We start from the raw sequence: 27,199 nt of genomic DNA on the forward strand, positions 1-27,199 counted from the left end.
AAGCTTTCGCGTGGCATGAACCACGGCTAGGAGCGCTTTCTCTAAGGGTTGATAACGCACCTCGGCATCACCTAAAGACTTACTAATATAATATACCGGTCTTTGCACCCCGTTATCATCTCTTATCAGGACCAGGCTGACCGCATGGACGGCCACTGCCAGATAAGCAAACAAAATCTCATGTGCCTCCGGACGAGACAGAATGGGTGGCCGAGAAAGATATTGCTTGAGCTGTTGAAAAGCTAACTCGTAGTCCTCGGTCCATCGAAACCCTTTCCACTTATTCAACAGTTGGAAGAAAGGACGACACCGGTCAGCTGACCGAGATATGAACCTATTCAAGGCAGCAATCATTCCCGTTAACTTTTAAATTTCTTTTGGGTTGCGAGGGGGCTGCAAGTCCTGAATAGCCTTGACCTGCACCGGGTTTACCTCTATGCCTCTATGAGTAATCATGTATCCCAAGAACTTTCCAGACCCCACGCCGAAAGAACACTTTGAGGCGTTGAGGCGCAACTTGTACTTTCTCAGTATCTGAAAAGTGTCGGCCAAATCTTTCACGTGTGAGGGTATTGTTTTGCTTTTCACCACCATATCGTCAACGTATACTTCAATGGTTTTCCCCATTTGCTGTTCGAACATTTTGGTCATCATCCTTTGATAGGTAGCCCCAGCATTCTTCAAGCCGAATGGCATGACCTTATAATGATAATTCCCGGTCGGTGTAATGAAGGCAGTCTTCTCCTGATCCTCTAATGCCAAGGGAATCTGGTGATAACCCTGGAAGGCGTCCAAAAAACTCATCCGAGGATGTCCGACAGTGGCATCCACCAGTTGATCAATACGTGGCATTGGGAACGAATCTTTAGGATAGGCCTTGTTCAGATCAGTGAAGTCCACACATACCCTCCACGTTCCATTCTTCTTTTTAACGACAACTGTATGGGCCAACCACTCGGGGTAGAAAACTTCTTTGATAGCCCCAGCCCTCTTGAGTTTAAGCACCTCTTCCTTCACAGCCTCGGAATGTTCTCTGGAAGAGCGCCGAGGTGGCTGCCTTCTCGGAATAATAGCTGGGTTGACATTTAAGTGATGACAAATGAAACCCGGATCCACGCCTGGAGCTTCATAAGGATCCCACGCAAAAACATCAACATTGTCCTTCAAAAATTCTAACAATTCCATCTTCTCTTGGTGTGGCAAAAGTACACCGACTTGGAAGAATCTCTCTAGGTCATCGGCTACTGGAAACTTCTCTAACTCCTCACAATATGTCTCATCCCCTGTCACCATTCCAGATGAATCAGGAGCCGTTAACTGCTATAAGTCTTTGGTGATTAAAGCTGAAGTCTCGGCTTCTGTCTGATGCAATACTGCAGCCGATATACACTGCCTGGCTACCGATTGGCTACCGAGGATTTCCTCAACACATTCCCCCGAGGGGAATTTAACTTTAACATGTAAGGTAGAGGAGACGGCTCCAAGCGCGTTCAGCCAAGGCCTGGCGAGGATGGCTGTATATGGAGAGTACGCGTCAACCACAATGAAATCCACCTCAACCGTTTCTGAGCCGGATTGAACGGGCAAACGGATCTGTCCCTTCGGCATAACGGCTCTCCCTTCAAAGCTTATAAGCGGCGAATCATAAGGAGTAAGGTCTTCCAGCTTCAACCTTAACCCCTTAAATAGATCAGGGTACATGATATCTGCACCGCTACCCTGATCTATCATCACCCTCCTCACATCATAGTTCCCTATTCTGAGGGTGACCACAAGAGCATCGTCATGGGGCTGGATAGTCCCCACCTTATCCTCCTCGGAGAAATCTAAGACGGGCAAAGTGCCCTTCAATCTCTTCGGCCTGCCACCCACATCCTCGGCCTGAGGATGGGAAACCGCCATCACCCTAATGGGACTTGAGCCGGTCCTATCAGGGGCAGCGAAGATAACATTAATTGTTCCTAATGCTGGCCGAGATGTATTGTTCCTCTGGTTGTTTGAGCCAACTTGACTGACCTGCCCAGTGGGCTGACACAAGTGCTGCTTTAACTTTCCCTGACTGACGAGCTGCTCCAGATGGTTCCACAGGGTCCGACAGTTCTCGGTAGTGTGGCCCACATCCCGGTGGTACTGGCAAAAGAGGTTATGATTCCTCTTCGCAGGGTCTCCTGCCATCTTATCAGGCCATTTAAAGAAGGGTTCCTTACTGTCCAACGTAATCTCTCCTCGGCCTATTATTGTGGTATCTGTCCGACCTGAAATCCCTTCTCTCCTGCGGGATAACCTTCTCCTTTCCCTTTCCTTACTGTTGGTCTTCCTCCACTCTCTTATACTCGTCAATACGGTCCATGAGGCGACGTACACTGCGAACAGGCTTTTTAGTCAAAGACTTTCTCAGGTCGTGATCAGTAGGGAGGCCTACCTTAAAGGTATTAAGCGCCACCTCATCAAAGTTGCCATCTATTTCATTAAACATCTCCCAATAACGATCGGAGTATAATTTCAACGTCTCCCCTTCCCTCATGGTCATGGATAACAGCGAGTCCAATGGCCGAGGTACTCTACTACACGTAATGAACCGTGATGCGAATGCTCTAGTGAGCTCCCCAAACGAACTTATAGACCCCGACTTAAGGCCGTTGAACCACCTCATAGCAACAGGTCCCAAGCTAGAGGGGAAAACTTTACACATCAGGGTCTCGTTGTGAGAGTGCACCGCCATCCTCTGGTTAAAGTGACTCACATGCTCCACCGGATCAGTCTGGCCATTATAGATGGTGAAAGAGGGCTGGGTAAACCTTCTGGGAAGCCTTCCTTTCTCAATCCTCCATGCAAATGGAGATTTGGAGAGCTGGTGTAACGCCCTACTCATAGCATCGTTGCCTAAGCCCCTAGAATGAGGCTTCTTACGTCTGCAAGTTGGCTGGTCGTCCTCCTCACCGGAGGATGTTGCACTGGTGGGAGAGCGCGACCTTGAGCTGTAGCCAGCTCCCCTATCCTCCTCTAAGGAAGAATTAGATGAGGACGGTGAAAACCTACGCTTGGCGCGGCGTAGCTTTCTCTTTAAACGGTTGATTTCCTTCTGCATGGATTTAGAACCCTCATCGTGGGTGGTGCTACTCCCACCATGAGTATGGCTGGCGCCTGGGTACTCTGTGTGGACGCTTCCCTCACGATCCCTTCGATGTTCGAGACGCTCGAAATGGTCCTCCGGTTGTGATCCCTGTGACTCTACATGGTAAGAGCCTAAGCTTGCCATAATATCCCTACCTCTTCTAGACTAGAGTTCCCACAGACGGCGCCAATTGTAAGCACACAATTGCACCTGGCCCCAAGAACAGTTACGGGCTCAGGCCCAATGAGCCTTAAACAATATGAATTTGTAGAGTGTGGGCTTGAAACCCAGGTTAGAAGTGACTAAGGATTAAATGACAAGTCAAAGATTGCTAACACTTGAAAACAACAAGGAATATTGTAAATCAACCTCCTCGGATGTAAGCCGAGAGTTGTTCTTATATTATCTCTTCCTCTTTTTTCTTTTTCTTTTTGATTACAAAAAAGTCAGTCCCCTTTCTCTGTTCTAGGTTGCTCCTTAAATACTCTTCCTTTTAATACTTTGTACACGTGTTGCCCTAACTCCCCCTTAGCCTAGATATTTCTTTTCTCAGTGCCTTTGAATAGTAACCAGAAGTTTCACTTCCACTGTTCAGGTGTCACTTCCCCATTAATGCGGCCAGGGTGGTAGGTGCAGGGTCTTTAATGTGGAGGTGGCAGCCTTTATCTTTGGTATTTCCCTAACATCGGTGCTTCCAGGACATTCAAGGGTTCACCCCTTTTAACCATTGGTCTTGGCCGTGTCGTTCCCTAACCTTTACCATGAAGTCCTTGGTTCTCCAGTATCCGTCCGAGGAGAAATTCACCCTCGGCTGGATCCTCGGATCTTCAGCGTATGGGCTGACCCGTAGTACTAACAAATTCTAAACTCAAGAGCAGGTCGGCCTTCTTTAGCATGGCCCAAAGGCCCACCTTCCCATCAGGGTCTTTTTACTCCCCACAGTTTATATAAAACACATTGGTTATTACATATGTGTAAGTTATGGATATTAATATTTGTTACAGTTCTCATAAAAAAAATTGTTACCACTAAAAATCTTAACTCTTTTTTTAATTTATTTTTTATACAAATTAGAAATTCTACTCTAACCCAACTTAAGTGTATATGTGTGAATTTTTCTTCTCGAAACTTGACCCTTATTCTCTTACCTCACTAGAATTTTGTACTTGTAGAGTAACAATTGCACTAAATGTACGTGCGTGGTAGTACAATCTTAACTTTTAAGTGTTTGTGATTATACTGTTTCTATTTTAAAAAATATTCATTTCTATGTTAGTTATATTTTTGGTGATTTTGATAGTTTTTATTTATTTTTTTTATTTTTTTATATAAAATAGAATTTCTACTCTAACCTAAGTCAAGTATATATGTGTGTAAAGCTCCCTCTTAGAAACTTGAATTTCGGCCCTTGCCCTCCACACTCCACAAGTATTTATACTTGTGGAGTGATCACCGCACCAAGGGTGCACGGTGGAGTGATTTTGATAGCTATTAGTTTGTATAGCTTATAATAGATATAAATTATGATTAATAAAATTGATTTTAATATATAGTAATTAAATTTCAAATATTGATCATATCTATAATTTATAATCTATAATATTCACATAAACTTGATGACATTCAACTTTTGGTTAATCTCATAATATTGTGTTATGTAAGCTTTGAGATCTCATAAATTTACACATCATTATTCTCATACATAATATATTATATGTTCTTTAAATAGTAAAATATATATTTGCATACTCAAACATGATTTTAATAGATATCTATTAATAATTATTATATTTATCAAATTTCATAATTTTAAAAAAATTGTATTATATTAATTTTTCTTGTACATTGCACGCAAGTGATAGCATAATTTTTCAAAAATTGTTTTGTTGTATAGTAATTAGTACGTACGTACTATTGGGTATACATTTCCTTTCATGGGTCCTTGCTTTTCATAGCTATCATGATCTCACAAGTTAAGCTAAAAAAACACGATTGTTTGGCGTCATGTGTCCGTGTATATATGCGTCCTTGCTTCACAGCTTCGTGATCTCACAAGTTAAGCTATAAAATACAAGATGCCAAGATTGTTTGCTTCAGAGCCCCATTCTAACCACACCCCCCCCCCCCCCCCCGGCCAAAAAAAATGTACCTTGCAGATTATGACTGCAGGAGGCAGCGACACTACCACAATTACCCTAACTTGGGTAATAGCGCTAGCTACTGCTAAACAACTGCCATGTGTTGAAGAATGCACAAGATGAGCTTGATGTCCAAGCAGGAAAGGAAAGAATTGTTAATGAATCAGACATCAGTAAGCTAGTCTATCTCCAAGCCATAGTTAAAGAGACATTACGTTTATATCCCCCAGGTCGATTATCAGCACCACACGTATTTTCTGGAATTGCATTATAGGTGATACTATGTTCCAAAAGGAACTCGATTAATCACAAACCTTTGGAAAATCTAAACAGATCCACGCATATAGCCAGACCCATTAGAGTTCAAGCCCGAAAGATTTCTCACTACCCACCAGAATGTTGATGTTAGGAGTCAAAATTTCGAATTGCTCCCATTTGGAAGTGGTAGAACAGCATGCCCTGGAATATCTTTTGCCCTTCAAATGGTTCCCTTAGCACTGGCTAGTTTTCTACACGTGTATGATATCTCAATGCCCTCGGATGCAAGGTTGATATGACCGAGACAATTGGACTCACAAACCACAAAGCCACCTCACTTGAAGTTCTCATCAAACCTCGCCTACACCCTCCAAGCTTTATGGATTAAAGACTGTCTAATAGAATTCATGTGCAGCAGTACGTGCATGTCTAAGAATTGTGTTTTGATCAAAATTTGCCATGATTTGACTGTACCTTGTTGGTAGGTGTGCCAAATTGCAGGACACTATGAGTTTACTGTTGTAAATGGAAATAACAATGCCTAATTGGAGAATATGGTTATTTCTCCGCCTTCATTATGTTGGGCTAGCTTTTCTTGCTAAAACGTGTGCTATGGCATTACCGATAAGTTTAACGTTGTTGAGTGAAGATAACCTAAACCCAGAGAAGAGAAATTTGCAATCATTGATCATTTTCTTTAAATATGATGGGGATTTAGTGGAGATTGTAATTATGAAATTAATAGAATTTAAACTCAATTTAAAATTATAACTGAGAAAAATGATGAGTACAATTGTGATGTTTCAAAAACTTATATGACCGAGAATAAAAAAAAAAAAAACAAATATAATTGATTTATATATTATATATTTAATTCAAGACTTCCGTGGCGAACATCACCTTTTGATGAAGATGTCTCCCTAGAGGCACTTGCACCTACTGCTATGTATAGATATTTTTTTGCAGAGTCTATTCCAAGTTTCCAACTATATATAGATGGGGTGATTGGAATTTACCAATCAAGCACCTGGTGAATCAGTGAAGAAAGAAGAATAAATAAATAAAGGGGAAAGAGATTGAAGAGAAATAGTGAAAATGGAAAAAGATAGTGGAAAGAGAGATAGAGATAGAGAATCGTTGGGATAGAGAGAGTGAAGAAAAAAGAAAGGGATAAAATTGAAGGGGGTGGTGGTAAGTTGAATGTGTGGTGGGGATAAAGTGAGGAAAAATAAAAAGGGAAGTGGGTTGGATTGAATGGTGGGAAATAAATTGGGGGGAAAAATAATTAAAAACAAAAAAGAGATAAAAGGAAAAGTATTTCAATTTTTTTTTTTTTTACAAGATAGAATTCTACTCTAGCCTAATCTAAATGTATATGTGTGTGAAGCTCCCTCCTAGAGACTTAAACCCTCGCCCTTACTCCACACCCCACAAGCACTTATACTTGTGGAGTGACCATGGCACCAAGGGTGTGTGGTGGTAGTATTTAAACTATAAGTATGTAATGGATAATAATAAAAACAATATTTTATTTTGGAAAATTATTATTTACTCTTGGAGTACCATAAATGCGTACTTCTTTCTCTCACATGAATGGTAGGTCCTACTAATTAAATTCATAGTAGGACCCATCATTTATGTGAGATGGAGGAGGACGCATTAATGGTACTCTAGGAGTACCTATAAATTTTCCTTTATTTTGGGATTGTATGTAATGAATATCAATTATAATGAATTTTTATTTGTAAAATATATTTATAAGAAACAATTAATTCTTTTTGTTACTATGGTCTTACTAATAATATAGTCATACTAATAAAATTGGTTGAATGTGAGAAAATGCATTCTACATAATCTACACTTCTTCAAACTTATTCAACATAATCATTTATTAATAAAAGTTTCGGCAAAATACCTTACACAATTTTTTAGAATAACACATGATCGATGAGGATACATCATTCAAAATGCATTATGTTGAAGCATTTTTAAGGAATGCACGACGGCCTCATTCTTTTGAAAGATATCTATACTAGAAGGAAAATGTAGAGAAAAAAACCATGGGTAGCTCTGAAAATTATCCACCATAAAATAAAAATTACAATTTTGCCAAACTTGAGTTTACAAAAAATTGGATATACAATAAATAAATCTCAATGAGTAAAATATAATCTCACCACAAAACCAATAGCAAAGATCTTCCCTTTGAACTCTTCAACTCTCTATAATTGCCCAAAAACATCCAAGAGAACTTCACAAATTTATTTTCCTTATGCAGGTTGAGCATAGCTTTAGAAAAGAAAAATGTCTTAATTTTTTTTTTTTTTTTTGGTAAAAGGGAAAAAAAACAACTAACTAAACAGCAAAAGAAGAAACAGGACAGCGCCTGGGGTAATACAGCCCATTAACATCAGAAAGAAGCGCAAACTCCAGGTCCATAGGCGGACTATGGAATAGCTAAAACTCATGAGCTTGATTAGTGCCCATCCTAGCTAAGGTGTCAGCACATCTATTAGCTTCCCGGTAGCAGTGGTTGATGCAAATCTGATGAAATTGAGCAATCAAGTGCCTGCAGTCATCTATAAGAGGGGATTTTGCTTCGCTTAAGTTATCAAGCCTTGCAAGAAAATCAACAACAGCCTTGGCATCTAACTCAACTTCAACCAGTAGTAAGTTCTTTTGTAGACACACATTTAGACCATCCCTCAAGGCCCAAATCTCAGCTATGAAGCTCGATGAATTCCCGATTTTTCTAGCAAATCCGACCACCCAATTGCCATCCTTATCTCGGACTAAACCCCCACACCCAGCGATCCCGAGGTTCCCTAAAGCAGAGCCGTCAGTGTTGAGCTTCACCCACCCACTAGCAGGTTTTTCCCACTTAATGAATTTTGTGGTCATTCTGGGAGCATTTCTAGGAGACAGAGTGCAGTGAAAAAACTCCGAGGATTTGCTCAATATTTCGGGGATGAGGCTATGGTGGGCTGATTTATTTTGAAACACCAACAGGTTTCTTTTTAACCAAATAGACCAGATAGCGAATAGGAAAACAAACTTCCAGGGAAGCTGATTAGGAGAGTAGGGGTAATTAAACATACCGTTATCAGCCAGCCAGTCCTCCAATTCACTAACAAAGAATCTATCACCAAGCCTACCTCTCCTAGCTAAATCCAAATATCTTTAATTACCTGGCAATCCCTTAAAGCATGCATAATTGTTTCTGGCTGTTGGAGGCAGAGGGGACAAATAACATCCAAACAGATTCCTCTAGCAGCTAAGCAAGCTTTTACTCCTAAGCTCTTGTGATAGCACTTCCAAAGAAAAAATTGAATCCGAGGAAGGATATTAAGCTTCCATATCCACTGCCCTTTAAAAGCATGAGTGTTCTCATTTCCTGAGGCAATCCTATAAGCGCTTTTAAGATCAAAATTGCCATTATGAGAGCCGGCCCATGCTAATGTGTCTTGACTTCTTGCCACAATAGCATACGGAGTTGCTTGAATGCCTCCTGCAATATCTTGGGGCAAAGGAAACGAAATACTTGACCAGTTCCAACCTTCTGCTGAAATGACTTCTTTAACTTTCCTGTTAGACTCCTCCAACGAAAAAGGCCCTTCAATAAGCTTTCTTAAGGGGCCTGAGCTTGTCCATTTATCAAACCATAAGTTCAGATTGCTATCCCTCCCAATGTTCCAGATAGTGCCTTTTTGAAAGGTGTCCTTCCCTTTTTTCATAGCTGCCCAAACCCGAGAACATGGGAGCTTATCCCCATTTCTAGACCTCAATCTTTGAGGCGAGCAATATTTCATCCTTAAAACAGTGGCCCATGGAGCACTTGACTCAGTATGGAAGCGCCAATTAAGCTTAGCCACTAAAGCTGTGTTTCTCCCTTTAGCTGACTGCAGCCCCAAACCTCCTTCTTTTTTCAATCTAGTCACCTTCTCCCATCCTACTCAATGAATCTTTTTATCTGAATCTGAGGAATCCCAAAGAAAATTCCTATTAACTCTGTCTATGCTGTCAAGAATTTTACCAGGGAGATATGCACATTGCATAGTGTATGATGGGATTGTTGACGAAGCAGATTGAATCAGCACTGTTCTTCCAGCCATAGATAAAAGATTTGCTTTCCAACCTGACAATTTTTGTTTCACACGATCCAACACAAAATTAAAATCCTGATTAGAAGACCCCGGATGTTTAATGTGAATTCCAAGATATTTTACGATGTTGGAAGTGGATTGGAAGCCAAGAATATCACTAAGAGTCTCTCTAAGATCACTGTCTACATTAGGAGAGAAATAGACCCGAGATTTAACTTCACTCACCGTCTGACCCGATTTGCTACAAAAAACATCCAACACACCTCTGATTGTGGAGCAATTAATCTGATCAGCTTTGGCAAATAGCACTAGATCATCCGCAAATATTAAATGAGAGAAAGCCAGACCACTTTTGGAAGATCTCACCGGCTTCCACAGATTTTCACTACACTTCTCCTCAATGAGCTGCCCTATTTAATCCATGCAAATAATGAAGAGGTAAGGCAAGAGCGGATCACCTTGCCTAATCCCTCTGGAAGGATACAAAGGCGGAAGGCACCCTCCATTGAAAAGGATGGAAGTAGACACTGACAAAACACAGCTCATGATAAGATCAACCAAACTACAAGGAGTGTTAATTCTAATAAGCATTTACCTTATAAAACTCCACTCTAACTTATCGTAGGCCTTCTCAAGATCAATCTTTATTGCCATATATCCCTCTTTACCCTTGGAGCGGCTGATAGTGTGAATAATTTCCTGGGCTATAATGGCATTATCAGTGCCACGCCTTCCTGGAACAAAAGCCGTTTGTAGCGGACTAATAACAGAACTTAGGAATGGTCTCAGCCTTGCCACTATGATCTTAGTGACAATTTTATACACTGTATTACATAGACTTATCGGTCTAAAGTTGCTTAGAGTCTCAGGACCTTGGATCTTAGGAATAAGCGCTATATGAGTCTTGTTCAGATACTCAGGCATTTTTCTTTCAGCAAAATTTTTTTTCACTTCTTTGATGACTGACTCACCTACAATCAACCAAAAATGCTGGTAAAATCCTGCATGAAGGCCGTCCGGACCAGGAGCCTTATAAGCTTTCACGGACCAAAGACCAGCTTTGATCTCTTCTGTAGTTACTTCATGATCCATAATGTCTTGGACAGTATCAGAGAACTTGGCCTGCCAGTGACAACTAGAGGAATGAACCCTAAGAGAAACTTCTTGAGATGAGGAGTAAATCTCACTAAAACCTCTTTGCACAAACTCCATAACCTGCTGCTCCTCATTTATCCAATCACCCACTGAATTTTTAATGGTTGTGATCTTATTGCGCATTCTTCTAACAAGTGTAAACATGTGGAAAAAAGACGTATTGCGATCACCATGGATCGACCAATTAATTTGAGATTTAAGAGCCCACAACTCCCCTTCTTGGCTGAGAACATTATCAAGCTCTAACAGAAGATTTTTCTCTAAATCCACAAGAGATGCCGAAGGGGTAATGGCCATAGCTCTTTGAATGCCATTGAGCCAGGCCATTATCCTCTTTTTCTTAGCAAACACATTACCAAAATGGGATTTGTTCCAATCCTTCGCATCCCTGGTGAATCTCCTAATGGCCTCAGATAACTCATTGGTATGACTCCAAGCACCCGAAACAACCCCAGAAAATGTAACATCAGAAAGCCAAAAACTTTGGAATTTAAACGGTCACTCTAAATAGACAGAGTCTTTAGTACTCGATTCAAGCAGAACCAGGCAATGATCTGAATGGCACCGGGTGAGATGCGTGACTCTAGGTTCTGGAAATAGATTCCACCACTCCGGATTAACGAAGACCCTATCAATGCGCTCTTGAATGAGATCACTGATGCCTCTTTTATTCGTCCAAGTAAACCTTGGTCTTGCAAACCCCAGATCAACCATGTTGCATTTGTCTAGACACTCCTTGAACAGCAAGGATTTATTTATACTTACAGCCCTCCCTCCAAACTTATCCTCATTTAAAAGAGGTTCATTAAAATCTACAGCCAACACCCAAGGCAAATTATTAAGCTCAGAAACTGCAGCAAGGTTCCTCCACAAAATGCACCTTTCCTCAAATCTAGGACTAGCATACACCGCAGAAAAAAAGCCAACTCAGATCAGAAGGTCTAACCTTAATCAGCACATGGATTTCCTGCTCTGTCTTTGCAAGCAGGGACACCTCCACAATATTCGAATTCCACATTAACCACAATCCTCCAGAAAGGCCTCTGGTCTCTATGCAAATAGCTTCATCAAAAGGGAGCCTCCCTATAATTTCTCTAGCTTTGTCACCACCAACTTTGGTCTCCATTATTACCATAATACCAGGATTATGAATATTTACAAGATCATGAACATGACTCTGAAAATTGGGCTTCAGAGTGCCCCTACTATTCCATATGATGATATTCATGACTAAATAAATGAAAAAAATGCACCAACCTCACTAAGCGGTACAACTGCCCCCACCTCCATCAAACTCCATATGAGTTGCTTCATTTTGATCCTTGACCTCAAGGTCATCCCCAATTCCACAGCCCCTGCCTTCTGCCTTCTCAATTTCTTCCATAGGCTGTAATTCCCCTTCATTTGATCCCCCAGCGAGGTTCTGACTACCCTGGACTTGCTCGTCAACACCTCCTTTAGCAGTACTGATTTGCTTCTCCAAATCCTTATGGCAATCTGGGAAACACTCATTCCTACTCTCCTTTTCCACTCTATCAAGGCCATCACCTTTGGCGGCATCCACACCATCTTTCCCAAAACTATAGTCGGGCGATGAAATTGCAAGCTTATCACTCATACCACCGTGATGTTCCCCACCCAATCTCAAGCCTTGTTTTCCTTCCATCTCGGGTTGCACAGAGCTTGAAAAACAAAAATTAGGATTGAAGGAAGTTCTATGATCAGAATTTTGGAAACAAGAAATCTGGGATTTAGGCTGAAAGAGTTGGTGCTTCCCATCCTTAGAATGTTCTCGGCTAGACTGGGGATTACCCTTCCTCAGGTCATAAGACTTCTTTCCTTCAGCCGAAGGCCCAGACAAAGACTCCCTTGAAGTTAACCCCTTTGATCTAGACGGCCCATCTTGGCCCAAAGATTTTTTGGAAATACTACGAATAGCTTCTCCTATTTTCGGCCTAAGAGACTCCTGGTCCAACGTCATCTTCCTTTTGGTGTCTTTGTGGGTTCCACTACCCCCCTCTTGATCATGAAGGAAATGAACCCGAGGCAAGGTAGGTGGGACCCTCTGTTCAGTGGTTGGAAGCTGGGTTTTTGGCATTTTGCGACCACTCTTCTTGCGTGACACAACCAGCCACGGACCATATGTACCTTCCTGCGCACCCTCAGAGCCATTCCCACTGGTGCCAGCACACTCAGAGTCAGGACAAGCATGGTCTTCACTCACCTGCTTGGCAGGATCCAGCGGTACCTCTTCCACTGGTGATGAAGGTCTACGAGTAACATAAGGGCAGCTCTCCCTCCGGTGGCCAACTCTGCCGCAAGTAAAACATAGTTGGTGCAGCCCTTCATACACCACTGGTTGCTCCAACTTCCCAATAAGCACAGTAGAAATGAGCGGTTTATCAATATCTATTTGAACACATAGTCTTGCATACCTCCCCTCTAGATTCCGTTGCCGTATGCGTATCAATCCTTAAGACAGTCCCAATCGCTTGCCCAATCTGTTTCAGAACTTCAGCTTCATAATATTCAATAGGAAGACGATTTAATCTTACCCAAACCGCTACTGAAGCTACATTGGATAGATCAGTTCTAAAATTAGGCTCCCATGGTCTAATAGATAAGAAATGGTCACCTATGAACCACGGGCCTTTCCTTAGCACAGAGTCATGATCTTCTTTTAAAGCAAATCGAGTTAAGAAATACCCCTCCTCCAAATCAACACAGTCCATTTTCCCTACTGGCTTCCACATAGACAATAGTTTCGAATGGAGATAGTTAAACCCCACCTTACGCCCAAATACCTTCACAATGAGAGCTTTACTCCATAGGGCTCTAATACGCTGCTTGGTGGTACTGGAAAGCTTCACAACGGCCACTCCTTCCCTGAGGTCCACCATTTCATCATCGGACTCAACATCGAACTTCGATGCCTCAGAGAAGTCAAACGCCTGAGTATAAGCGCCTGGAATATCACCCACAAGCTTTTCTTTGAATGACAAAACCTGATGGCTTGGATGACCCTGAGAAGAGCTAGACTCCTTCTCTGGATCATACCCATTATTGAAACTCGCATGATGACGATCTTTAATCTTTTTGTTGCTTCGGACAAGTTCTACTTCCTCTTCACGAGAGAGAGGGCAGGCGTTCATCACGAGAGAAATATTGACTAGTTATTGTACTTTTTTTTTTTTAATAATTTTCTTTTCACTCTCACACGCTCTCACAGTATTTTCTCTCCGTTTCTTTCAAAATACACCTCTTAAAACTCTCCGGGTCTTGCTCTCAATATTTTGGTTTGTTGTAAAAGCAGAAACTTTAATACCAATTTGTTGAGAATAGTGGAAACATAAATATCTATTTGTTGTGTGTATCCAAATAATAGTAGGCTTATGCAAAATAGAAATAAAAAGACAAAAAAATCAATCAAACGGAAACATAATAATTTACGCGGTTCGGCTTTTGGCCTACGTCCACGGTCCAAGCTCTCACTCACCAAAAGCACATGACTAGAAAAACTTGAAAATCCCTATAACAAAGTCACGCCTTAGAAATCTATACAAAATACCAAAGAATAGAAAAACATATTCTAATATTAGAGCATCCACAGCAGTGGAGCTAAAAAATTAGCTTTTTAGCTCCACCAAAAGTTACTTTATTTATTTTACCTATACATATCTACACACATGCTGCAGCATTGGATCTATTTTAGCTTTCAACATAATAAAATAATATAAATATCACAATAAAATAATATATCTCACAACTCAAAAAACATTCACAACACCAACTACAATAAAATAATATTTTTTTTGTTTAGCTCTCATGAACAGTGCACATCTATCTATAGATGTGCACTGTTCATTAGAGCTAAAAATAAATAAATTTAGCTCCACTGCTGGAGCATGCTTTTTGATATTTGAAGAGCTAAAAAAATACCAATATACCAATATACCACCACTGCTGTAAGTGCTCTTACAGCACTAATAACGCTAAACAATGGCCGCATAACTTGTATATATATATAGCTAGAGATGTGGGCCTTTTGTCGTGGAGTACAATACAAACTCCACCTAAGTGGAATTGCTTAAGTCAGCAAACATAGTCTTATTAGTACTAGCTTGCAGGATAAGCTCATTTAGAGCTTTGATAAGGTGTGGGCTGGACCCATGGGGATATGATGCACCCAACAATGAATAGGTAAACACAAAGGATCCTCATAAAAGGTATCCAGAGGAGTCCCTGCAACTTTATCCTAAAATGGATTTTCTTCCACCGTCTCTAAATTCTGCTACCATAGCTGGAATTTTAGCCATAATTCTTTTCTCTTACTATCTTCTCAAGAGGTCCAGAGTTGGCCTAGCCAAAACAGCACCAATTCCTGCTGGTGCATGTAATTGGTCACCTTCCTCTGTTGGGAGCAACTCAGACTCCCCACATCACTTTGGGAGCCATGGCCGACAAGTATGGACCACTTTTTACAATCAAGCTTGGATTGCACCCTGCTTTGGTGTTGAGCAGCTGGGAGATGGCTAAGGAGTGCTTCACCGCCAATGACCTGGCCGTGTCCTCGCGGCCCAAACTAGTTGCCATAAAACACTTGTGCTATAACTACGCTGTGTTTGGCTTTGCACCCCATGGTCCCTATTGGCGTGAAATGCGTAAAATAACCACTTTAGAGCTACTATCTAGTCGTCGGATTGAGATGCTTTCCCACATTAGAGTCTCCGAAGTTGAGAACGATATGAAAGATTTATACAAACTTTGGATCAAGAAAAAGAACGGGTCAGGCTTGATTTTGGTGGAGTTGAAGCAATGGTTTGGGGATATGAACCTCAACGTGATTCTTAGGATGATTGCTGCAAAGAGGTACTTTGGTACCAGTGATGGGGTTAATGAAGAAGAGGCTCGGCGTTGCCAAAAGGCCTTGGGGGACTTCTTTCATCTTTTGGGGTTGTTTGTGGTGTCCGATGCTATTCCTTTTCTTGGGTGGACATGAAAAGGCCATGAAGAAAACTGCAAAGGAATTGGATGGAATTCTTGGGGAATGGTTGGAAGAGCATAAGCGAAAGAGAGCTTCTTCTGAGAATAAAGGGGAGGAAGATTTCATGGATATAATGCTCTCTGTCCTTGATGGTGCTGAGCTTGAAGGTTACGATGCTGATACAATCAACAAAGCCACATGTTTGGTACGTTTTCTCTTTTCACTTCTTCATGGATTTTTGCTCAAGGGGCCTTGCTTGAACATGTTCCAAGCAAGGCGGCTCTCAAATGCAGGGCATACCAAAAATAATCATCTCAAAACTGACTTTTTTAAGACTTAAAGTGTCGTTAGTAGAACTTATTAATAGTGCGTATGATATCCTTAAATAATAGCAAAAATTAATTAAATAGTAAAATAAAGCTTGCATTTTAAGCCAATGCAGGGTGCTGGCTGCCCAATTCATTACCCATCTTTATTGTTAAGGACATATTTTTATGTAATTGACATATTTTTTTATAAAACATACTTTAATTGTATTTGGGTAAATCTAAATAGGTTCAAGAGGATCATTATAAGTGGTTAAATTGAAGATATGAAAATTAGTCAAGAACTGCTCAAGAAAAGTGCAATCTGTAGGTCTTGACATCTCCTCGACAAAAGCTCGATCTGTCGAGATTCATTAAAACTCGACAGATGTATCAATCGATCGAACTTACGAAATTCAGATTATAGCCAGCAATGTTTTTATTCTAAAAATGTTATTTATTTATGAGTTTATATAATTCTTATTGGACTAGGAAAACTCAAGGTTTGTGTAAACCTGTTTGGAATAGGAGAGCTCATTGAGCTCCTATTTAAAGGAGGTGGAAAAAGAAAAACCTAATCCTAGAGAGCTTTATAAGGTTTTCTTTTTGAAACCATAGCATCCTCCTACAAAAAAGAAGAAGAAGTTATTGCTGTGTTTTTTGTACGTCTTTGGGTTCTGTAACCAAGCAAAGTCTTTTGCACCAACATTGAAGATCTTATTGGTGTTTCTATGTGAAGTTGCTGCAAATCAACTACAACAATCAAAGGTTTACTATGAAGTTAGTGACGTACTAGGATTCGTGCAAAGGAGTAAGCCGCGTACAGGGATCCGCGCATCAGATTGGTTAGTCACGTACTGGAAGCCGTACATCAAAAGGAGAGATTGTCACTACAGAACAAGTCCAATTGGGTATTGGAGTAAGGGTTCAACTGTAAGTTGGTATAAGGTACTGAGATTCATTTACTTGTAACCGCTTGTTGTGATAATAGTAGATTTTCGGGAGTGGTGACTTTAAAATCACCCGGTGGGGTTTTGCCTCGGTAGTTTTTCCCATTCGTAAACAAATCACCCGTGTCAAATTTATTTTTCGCTGCACTTTAGTTTATTGGTGATTTGTTTGTACTACCACGCATTTGCGTGTTAATTTGATTAATTAATAAATTTAGCTAATTAATCAACGTAATTCATTACAAGGGATTAATACGTTTTTGGCCTATCATTTACAAATGATTAGTCATTTACACTCAGTATGTTTTGCTATAAATCATTCACTTCTATACCATAGGCTAATATACGACATTTTCTTAAATAGTGGATGACTATTTTTTTTTTTTTTTTTTTTTATATTAGGTCTTGCACTTTTAAAAACAAAGTGTATTGCAAATATCACCATATATATATATATATATATATATATAGTAAATTCCAACCATGTAATGTCTTACTTCAATGTAATAATTTGCCGTGTTACACTGTTACAGTATTCTGTATTGCCTCGTGTATATAATTATGCTTCTTTGCTTTTCCTTACAAGCTAAACCTCCAAAACATAGGACATTTTTTGCTTTAGAGTTTCATTCTAACAAAAGGTATGCACTTTGCAGAGTATGATTGCTGGAGGCAGTGACACTAGCACAATTACTCTAACTTGGACAATAGCGTTATTGCTAAACAACCGCCACGTGTTGAAGAAGGCCCAAGATGAGCTTGATGTCCAAGTGGGCAGGGAAAGAATTGTAAACGAATCAGACATCAGTAAGCTAGTCTATCTCCAAGCTATAGTTAAAGAGACATTACGTTTGTATCCCGCAGGTCGACTAGCAGCACCATATGAATTCACTGAGAATTGCATTATAGGTGGTTACCATGTTTCAAAAGGCACTCGATTAATCACAAACGTATGTAAAATTCATACAGATCCACGCATATGGTCAGACCCATTAGAGTTCAAGCCCGAAAGATTTCTCACCACCCACAAGAGTGTCGATGTTAGGGGTCAAAATTTCGAATTGCTCCATTTGGAAGTGGTAGAAGAGCATGTCCTGGAATATCTTTTGCCCTTCAAATGGTACAGTTAGCATTGGCTAGTTTTCTACACATGTATGATATCTCAATTCCCTCGGATGCAAGGTTGATATGACTGAGACAGTTGGTCTCACAAACAACAGAGCCACCCCACTTGAAGTTCTCATCAAACCTCGCCTACACCTTCAAGCTTTATGGATTAAAGACTGTCTAATATACAATTCATGTGCAGATCTAAGAATTGTGATTTGATCAAAATTTGCCATGATTTGTCTTGTTAGTGGGCGTGCCATGTTGCAGGACACTGAGTTTGCTATTGTGAAATGGAAATAACAGTGCCTAAAAATTGGGGAAAATGGTTATATCTCTACCTTCATTATGTTGGGTTATTCAGACATAAATAGATTTGAATTTTGTCAAGCTCATCCTCCAAAGAGAAATTTTGTCATAAGAAACTGAAATTTCTATATACCATAAAATGTTGAATCTTAGGCTTCACATTTTATGCACGAAAAAATAATTAGCTGTGATCATGTTGTTTTTCAATTAAATTAAGTTAGCACTACCATACAATATATGTTGTAACATAATCTAACACAAACTAAGAAGATTTTTCTCAAAATAAGAAGAAAGAAAAAGTTTTGTTTTTGTTTTTTGAAATCAAGGGCAGAGCAGAGCAGGGGGTCGCAGGAATAATTGCCTCCTAAACTCTATCATCCTACAAGAAGCTCATTCCCTTCTAAACTACATGCTTGTTTTGCAAGTTTTACCCCATTGACACGAGAAAGTATATTAAATAACCGATTATCCTTAAAGTTTAAACTATTGGAATATTGTAAATTTAATTATTTAAACACATACTTCTAATAAAGTATCTTATGAATTTGACCTTTGAAGTATCTCTCCTTGTCTCTCCTTTGTTTTATATTCCATTTTTGATGGCCATTTTGGATTCATAAATTAATTGTAGGGTAGAAAAACTCCTTAATAATTGTCTTCTTTAAGTTGCATATTGGACATTTTAATTTGAACTTGTCACATTACAAACTTGATTCAAATTATAGTGTCACGGAATTTTCAAATCACAAAACATCAACATATAATATAACATTTTTTTACATGCGAGATATATGTTAATTGCGTTCACATGAATCACATGTTCTTTTGATTTAGGGCATAGCCTTCCCACTTTTGTCAAAAGAATAAATTTAGAGACACAATTTTTTTTACAACTTGCTAAAATGACAGGTTATGAGTGGTGAAATTAAAAATGATATTAGTGATGGACCCATATATACATATGATATCTACTGCTCAGAAGTTGCACTCAAAACTATACATGAAATGGTTGTGCTCTCCTAGTCTTTGGAGGCCCTCCTTTGTTGTTTTACAGTAATTTAATTGTTGCTTATGTTTCCTTTCTACCCTTAATGGGTTAATAATTTTGTTTTCTTTCATTAAGAAGGAAAAGACCAAAAATTTGACATATATCCTTCTTGTTTTTTGAAGCAAACACACACTACACACTTAGGAGTAGGGGTGGCAAACAAGCAGGTTGAGTTATAAATGGGTTGAATTTGTAATTACTCATTTATCCATTTATGACCCATTTATATATAAATTAATTATCCATTACTAACCCAACCCATTTAATTAGTAATCCACTTATTTAACCCAATATAACCCAAATACCTCTAAAACTACTTGAATACTCTCTTAACCTCCAAAATTACCACACTTGGACATCCAAATTATCCCAAAAATCTCAAAAATAAGAAAAATATAGCAAAAATCTCATAAATGAGCAAAAAACCAACGAAGCCTCTAAAATGACCAAAATACCTCGATATCTCTAAAATTATCAAATATGCTTAAAAACCACTAAAATGACCAAAATATCTCCAAAATCTCAAAAAGAGCAAAATACCCATAAAACCTCGAAAATCACCAAAATAACCCCAATATCTCCAAAATGACCAAATATGCTTAAAAACTACTAAAATGACCAAAATACCTCCAAAATCTCTAATATTAGCAAAATACCTCCCAAACCTCTAAAATGTCCAAAATATCCCCAAAACCTAAAAAATTACCAAAATACCCCCAAAACCTAAAAATGACCAAAATACCCTCTAAATCTAAAAAATGACTAAAATACCCCCAAAACATAAAATTACCAAAATACCCTGAAACCTAAAAAATGACTGAAATACCCCTGAAACCTATAAAATGACCAGAATACTCTCAAAACCTTTAAAATGACCAAAATACCCCTTAAGCCTAAAAAAATTACTGAAATACCCCCAAAACCAGAAAATTACCAAAATACCCCATAAACTTAAAAATTGTTCGAAATACCTCCTATACCTAAAAAATGACTAAAATACCCTCAAAACCTAAAAATTACCAAAATACCCCCGAAACCTAAAAAGTTAACAAATTACCTCGTAACCTAAAAATTGACTGAAATACCTCGAAACTTGTAAAATTACCAAAATATCCCCTAAACCTAAAAAATAACCGAAATACCCTGAAACCTAAAAAATGATTGAAATACTCCCAGAACTTATAAAACAATTAGAATGCCCTCAAAAGCTTTAAAATGACAAAAATAACCCCCCCCCCCAAAACCTAAAAAATGACTGAAATACCCCCCAAAACCAAAAAATTACCAAAATACCCTCTAAACTGAAAAAATGATACCCTCGAAACCAAAAAGTTTCCAACATACCCCCTAAATAAATAAAAAAAGACCGAAATACTTCCAAAATCTAAAAAATGACTGAAATACCCCTGAAACCTAAAAAATGACCAAAAACCTCCGTAACATAAGAAATGACCAATAAATACTCCTGAAACCTAAAAAATGGTCAAAATACCCCTAAACATGTAATATGACCAAAATATCCCTAAAACATATTAATTACCAAAATAGAGGTTTGGGATATTTTGGATATTTCGAGGATACTAATTAAAGGTTCTAAGAGTATTTCTATCATTTTATAGGTTTTGATGGAATTTCGGTAATTTTTTAGGTTTCGGGGTTATTTTGGTCATTTTTTAGATTCTAAGGGTATTTTGATCATTTTAAGATTTTTGGGTTATTTCAGTAAATTTCTAGGTTTCAGAGGTATTTTGGTAATTTTTAGAATTTTGGGCTATTTCGGTAAATATATAAGTTTTAGAGGTATCTCGGTAATTTTTAAGTTTTGGGGGTATTTCGTTTTTTAGGTTTAGGGGGTATTTTAGTCGTTTTCTAGGTTTCACGGGTATTTTGGACATTTTTTTAGGTTTCAAGGGTATTTTGGTAATTTTTGGTTGCGGAGGTATTTTTGTCATTTTTCAGTTTTTGGGGGCATTTTGGTCATTTTAAGGTTTCGGGGGTATTTCAGTCATTTTATTAGTTTCGGAGGAATTTCGGTCATTTTATAGGTTTATGGGGTATTTCGGTCATTTTTTAGGTTTAGTGAGTGGTTTGGTCATTTTTTGTGTTTATGGGGTATTTTGGTAAATTTTAGGTTTCGAGGGTAGTTTGGTCAATTTATAAGTTTTAAAGCTATTCCAGTCATCTTTTTAGGTTTAAGAGGTATTTTGGTCATTTTTAGGTTTCGAGGGTATTTTGGTCAGTTTTTAGGATTTGGGGGTAGTCTGGTCATTTTTTAGGTTTTGGGGGTACTCGGGACATTTTTTAGGTTTCAGGGGTATTTCGGTCATTTTTTAGGTTTTGGGAGTATTTTGATCATTTCTAGATTTTAGAGGTATTTTGGTAATTTTATAGGTTTCAGAGGTATTCGGGTCATCTTTTAGGTTTATGGAGTATTTTGGTATTTTTTAGGTTTTAGGGTATTTTGGTCATTTTTTAGGTTTCAAGGGTATTTCAATCATTTTTTAGGTTTTGGAGGTATTTTGCTAATTTTTAGGTTTCAAGGGCATTTTGGTCATTTTATAGGTTTTGGAGATATTCCGGTCAATTTAAGGTTTAGGGGGTATTTTGGTCATTTATTAGGTTTTGAGTGTGTTTCGGTCATTTTTTTAAGTTTAGGGGGTATTTTGGTAATTTTTAGGTTTTGGGGGGTATTTTGGTCATTTTATAAGTTTCGGAGATATTCCTGTCATCTTTTAGGTTTAGGGGGTATTTTGGTCATTTTTAGATTTCATAAGTATTTTGGTCATTTTTTAAGTTTCAGGGCTATTTTCGTAATTTTAAGGTTTTAGGGGTATTTTGGTCATTTTTAGGTTTTATTGTATATTTTGATTATTTTTTAAGTTTTGTGGGTATTTTAGTCATTTTCTAGAAATTTAGATTTTATGTTGTTTATTTAAATTTTAGGTGGGGTTTAATGGGTATTAGTGGGTTTATTCAAATTAGATAGATGATAGATGGGTTCATAGATATGGATAAATATTGCCACTCCAACTCAAGAGGGAGAGAAGAAATTGACAGGTATCTAACCAAAGGCAAAACACTCTGTCATTTAAATATAAGCCACACAAGTCTATTAGAAAGAAAGTGATATATATATATATATATATATATATATATATATATATATAGAGAGAGAGAGAGAGAGAGAGAGAGAGAGAGAGAGAGAGAGAGAGAGAGAGAGAGAGAGCAAGAATATGACTTAGAGAAGTACTGGAGATTGTTTCAAACAAAAAAAAGAAAAAACAAAAATGGAGGTTCTTTATGAATAAGTGACATGATCTACCATTTTACTAAAATATTGTCATTTGTTTAAAATTGCCTAGTTAGATTTAAATAGAAAATCATTATTAATTTCACAACTTTAAACAAGTAGAGTTATTTAGTGAATTAGTAGACAAGTAACGTAGTCTATCAAAGTACGGTATAATTCCTCCGCATACTTCATAGGGCCTGCGATCAGTGTAGACCACACAATATCAACCATCATTTGTTTGAATATATATATATATATATATATATATATATATATATATATAGCGATTAGTTACTTTGACCCGGCTCACACTGAAACCATGCCTAATTGGTAGTGACTCTCTGCTAGCTCCAAAGGTTTATGATAGTGATTGACGTTATCCTGCTTGGGACTTAAAGCAATCACATTGGGGTCTCTTGGTCATTTATTAGGTTTCGAGTGTGTTTCGGTCATTTTTTTAAGTTTAGGGGGTATTTTGGTAATTTTCACGTTTTGGGGGGTATTTTGGTCATTTTATAAGTTTTAGAGATATTCCTGTCATCTTTTAGGTTTAGGGGGTATTTTGGTAATTTTAAGGGGGCATTTTTAGGTTAAGGGGGTATTTTGGTAATTTTTAGATTTCATAAGTATTTTGGTCATTTTTTAAGTTTCAGGGCTATTTTGGTAATTTTAAGGTTTCATGGGTATTTTGGTCATTTTTAGGTTTCATTGTATATTTTGGTTATTTTTTAAGTTTTGTGGGTATTTTAGTCATTTTCTAGAAATTTAGATTTTATGTTGTTTATTTAAATTTTAGGTGGGTTTTAATGTGTATTAGTGGGTTTATCCAAATTAGGTAGATGATAGATGGGTTCATAGATATGGATAAATATTGCCAAATATTGCCACTCCAACTCAAGAGGGAGAGAAGAAATTGACAGGTATCTAACCAAAGGCAAAACACTCTGTCATTTAAATATAAGCCACACAAGTCTATTTAGAAAGAAAGTGATATATATATATATATATATATATATATAGAGAGAGAGAGAGAGAGAGAGAGAGAGAGAGAGAGAGAGAGAGAGAGAGAGAGAGAACAAGAATATGACTTAGAGAAGTACTGGAGATTGTTTCAAACAAAAGAAAGAAAAAACGAAAATGGAGGTTCTTTATGAATAAGTGACATGATCTACCATTTTACTAAAATATTGTCATTTGTTTAAAATTGCCTAGTTAGATTTAAATAGAAAATCATTATTAATTTAACAACTTTAAACAAGTAGAGTTATTTAGTGAATTAGTAGACAAGTAACGTAGTCTATCAAAGTACGGTATAATTCCTCCGCATACTTCATAGGGCCTGCGATCAGTGTAGACCACAAAATATCAACCATCGTTTGTTTGAATATATATATATATATAGCGATTAGTTACTTTGACCCGGCTCACACTGAAACCATGCCTAATTGGTAGTGACTCTCTGCTAGCTCCAAAGGTTTATGATAGTGATTGACGTTATCCTGCTTGGGACTTAAAGCAATCACATTGGGGTCTCTTGGTCATTTATTAGGTTTCGAGTGTGTTTCGGTCATTTTTTTAAGTTTAGGGGGTATTTTGGTAATTTTCACGTTTTGGGGGGTATTTTGGTCATTTTATAAGTTTTAGAGATATTCCTGTCATCTTTTAGGTTTAGGGGGTATTTTGGTAATTTTAAGGGGGCATTTTTAGGTTAAGGGGGTATTTTGGTAATTTTTAGATTTCATAAGTATTTTGGTCATTTTTTAAGTTTCGTGGCTATTTTGGTAATTTTAAGGTTTCATGGGTATTTTGGTCATTTTTAGGTTTCATTGTATATTTTGGTTATTTTTTAAGTTTTGTGGGTATTTTAGTCATTTTCTAGAAATTTAGATTTTATGTTGTTTATTTAAATTTTAGGTGGGTTTTAATGTGTATTAGTGGGTTTATCCAAATTAGGTAGATGATAGATGGGTTCATAGATATGGATAAATATTGCCAAATATTGCCACTCCAACTCAAGAGGGAGAGAAGAAATTGACAGGTATCTAACCAAAGGCAAAACACTCTGTCATTTAAATATAAGCCACACAAGTCTATTTAGAAAGAAAGTGATATATATATATATATATATATATATATATATAGAGAGAGAGAGAGAGAGAGAGAGAGAGAGAGAGAGAACAAGAATATGACTTAGAGAAGTACTGGAGATTGTTTCAAACAAAAGAAAGAAAAAACGAAAATGGAGGTTCTTTATGAATAAGTGACATGATCTACCATTTTACTAAAATATTGTCATTTGTTTAAAATTGCCTAGTTAGATTTAAATAGAAAATCATTATTAATTTAACAACTTTAAACAAGTAGAGTTATTTAGTGAATTAGTAGACAAGTAACGTAGTCTATCAAAGTACGGTATAATTCCTCCGCATACTTCATAGGGCCTGCGATCAGTGTAGACCACAAAATATCAACCATCGTTTGTTTGAATATATATATATATATAGCGATTAGTTACTTTGACCCGGCTCACACTGAAACCATGCCTAATTGGTAGTGACTCTCTGCTAGCTCCAAAGGTTTATGATAGTGATTGACGTTATCCTGCTTGGGACTTAAAGCAATCACATTGGGGTCTCTTGGTCATTTATTAGGTTTCGAGTGTGTTTCGGTCATTTTTTTAAGTTTAGGGGGTATTTTGGTAATTTTCACGTTTTGGGGGGTATTTTGGTCATTTTATAAGTTTCGGAGATATTCCTGTCATCTTTTAGGTTTAGGGGGTATTTTGGTAATTTTAAGGGGGCATTTTTAGGTTAAGGGGGTATTTTGGTAATTTTTAGATTTCATAAGTATTTTGGTCATTTTTTAAGTTTCAGGCCTATTTTGGTAATTTTAAGGTTTCAGGGGTATTTTGGTCATTTTTAGGTTTCATTGTATATTTTGGTTATTTTTTAAGTTTTGTGGGTATTTTAGTCATTTTCTAGAAATTTAGATTTTATGTTGTTTATTTAAATTTTAGGTGGGTTTTAATGGGTATTAGTGGGTTTATCCAAATTAGGTAGATGATAGATGGGTTCATAGATATGGATAAATATTGCCAAATATTGCCACTCCAACTCAAGAGGGAGAGAAGAAATTGACAGGTATCTAACCAAAGGCAAAACACTCTGTCATTTAAATATAAGCCACACAAGTCTATTTAGAAAGAAAGTGATATATATATATATATATATAGAGAGAGAGAGAGAGAGAGAGAGAGAGAGAGAGAGAGAGAGAGAGAGAGAGAGAGAGAGAGAGAGAACAAGAATATGACTTAGAGAAGTACTGGAGATTGTTTCAAACAAAAGAAAGAAAAAACGAAAATGGAGGTTCTTTATGAATAAGTGACATGATCTACCATTTTACTAAAATATTGTCATTTGTTTAAAATTGCCTAGTTAGATTTAAATAGAAACTCATTATTAATTTAAAAACTTTAAACAAGTAGAGTTATTTAGTGAATTAGTAGACAAGTAACGTAGTCTATCAAAGTACGGTATAATTCCTCCGCATACTTCATAGGGCCTGCGATTAGTGTAGACCACACAATATCAACCATCATTTGTTTGAATATATATATATAGCGATTAGTTACTTTGACCCGGCTCACACTGAAACCATGCCTAATTGGTAGTGACTCTCTGCTAGCTCCAAAGGTTTATGATAGTGATTGACGTTATCCTGCTTGGGACTTAAAGCAATCACATTGGGGTCTCTTGGTCATTTATTAGGTTTCGAGTGTGTTTCGGTCATTTTTTTAAGTTTAGGGGGTATTTTGGTAATTTTTAGGTTTTGGGGGGTATTTTGGTCATTTTATAAGTTTCGGAGATATTCCTGTCATCTTTTAGGTTTAGGGGGTATTTTGGTAATTTTAAGGGGGCATTTTTAGGTTAAGGGGGTATTTTGGTAATTTTTAGATTTCATAAGTATTTTGGTCATTTTTTAAGTTTCAGGGCTATTTTGGTAATTTTAAGGTTTCAGGGGTATTTTGGTCATTTTTAGGTTTCATTGTATATTTTGGTTATTTTTTAAGTTTTGTGGGTATTTTAGTCATTTTCTAAAAATTTAGATTTTATGTTGTTTATTTAAATTTTAGATGGGTTTTAATGGGTATTAATGAGTTTATCCAAATTAGGTAGATGATAGATGGGTTCATAGATATGGATAAATATTGCCACTCCAACTCAAGAGGGAGAGAAGAAATTGACAGGTATCTAACCAAAGGCAAAACACTCTGTCATTTAAATATAAGCCACACAAGTCTATTAGAAAGAAAGTGATATATATATATATATATATATAGAGAGAGAGAGAGAGAGAGAGAGAGAGAGAGAGAGAGAGAGAGAGAGAGAACAAGAATATGACTCAGAGAAGTACTGGAGATTGTTTCAAACAAAAG

General features: G+C 37.6%; 1 protein-coding gene and 1 pseudogene across 1 annotated transcript; one reads left to right on the forward strand and one right to left on the reverse strand.

Moving 5' to 3' along the window:
- Nucleotides 1-7,968: 7,968 nt before the first annotated feature.
- On the reverse strand, nt 7,969-11,997 carry LOC142640761 (uncharacterized). Its single transcript, XM_075815046.1, has 7 exons — nt 11,697-11,997; nt 11,335-11,581; nt 10,231-11,250; nt 10,073-10,176; nt 9,545-10,024; nt 8,700-9,460; nt 7,969-8,577 (listed from the first exon to the last, which is right to left on the reverse strand). The coding sequence occupies exons 1-7, from the start codon at nt 11,995-11,997 to the stop codon at nt 7,969-7,971; spliced, it is 3,522 nt and encodes a 1,173-aa protein (XP_075671161.1).
- Nucleotides 11,998-14,874: 2,877 nt separating this feature from the next.
- On the forward strand, nt 14,875-18,637 carry LOC142621528 (strychnine-10-hydroxylase-like; annotated as a pseudogene).
- The last annotated feature ends 8,562 nt before the right edge of the window (nt 18,638-27,199 follow it).

Source organism: Castanea sativa, chromosome 1, assembly GCF_040712315.1.
Source record: "Castanea sativa cultivar Marrone di Chiusa Pesio chromosome 1, ASM4071231v1".
In the NCBI taxonomy this organism is placed as follows: Eukaryota; Viridiplantae; Streptophyta; class Magnoliopsida; order Fagales; family Fagaceae; genus Castanea; species Castanea sativa.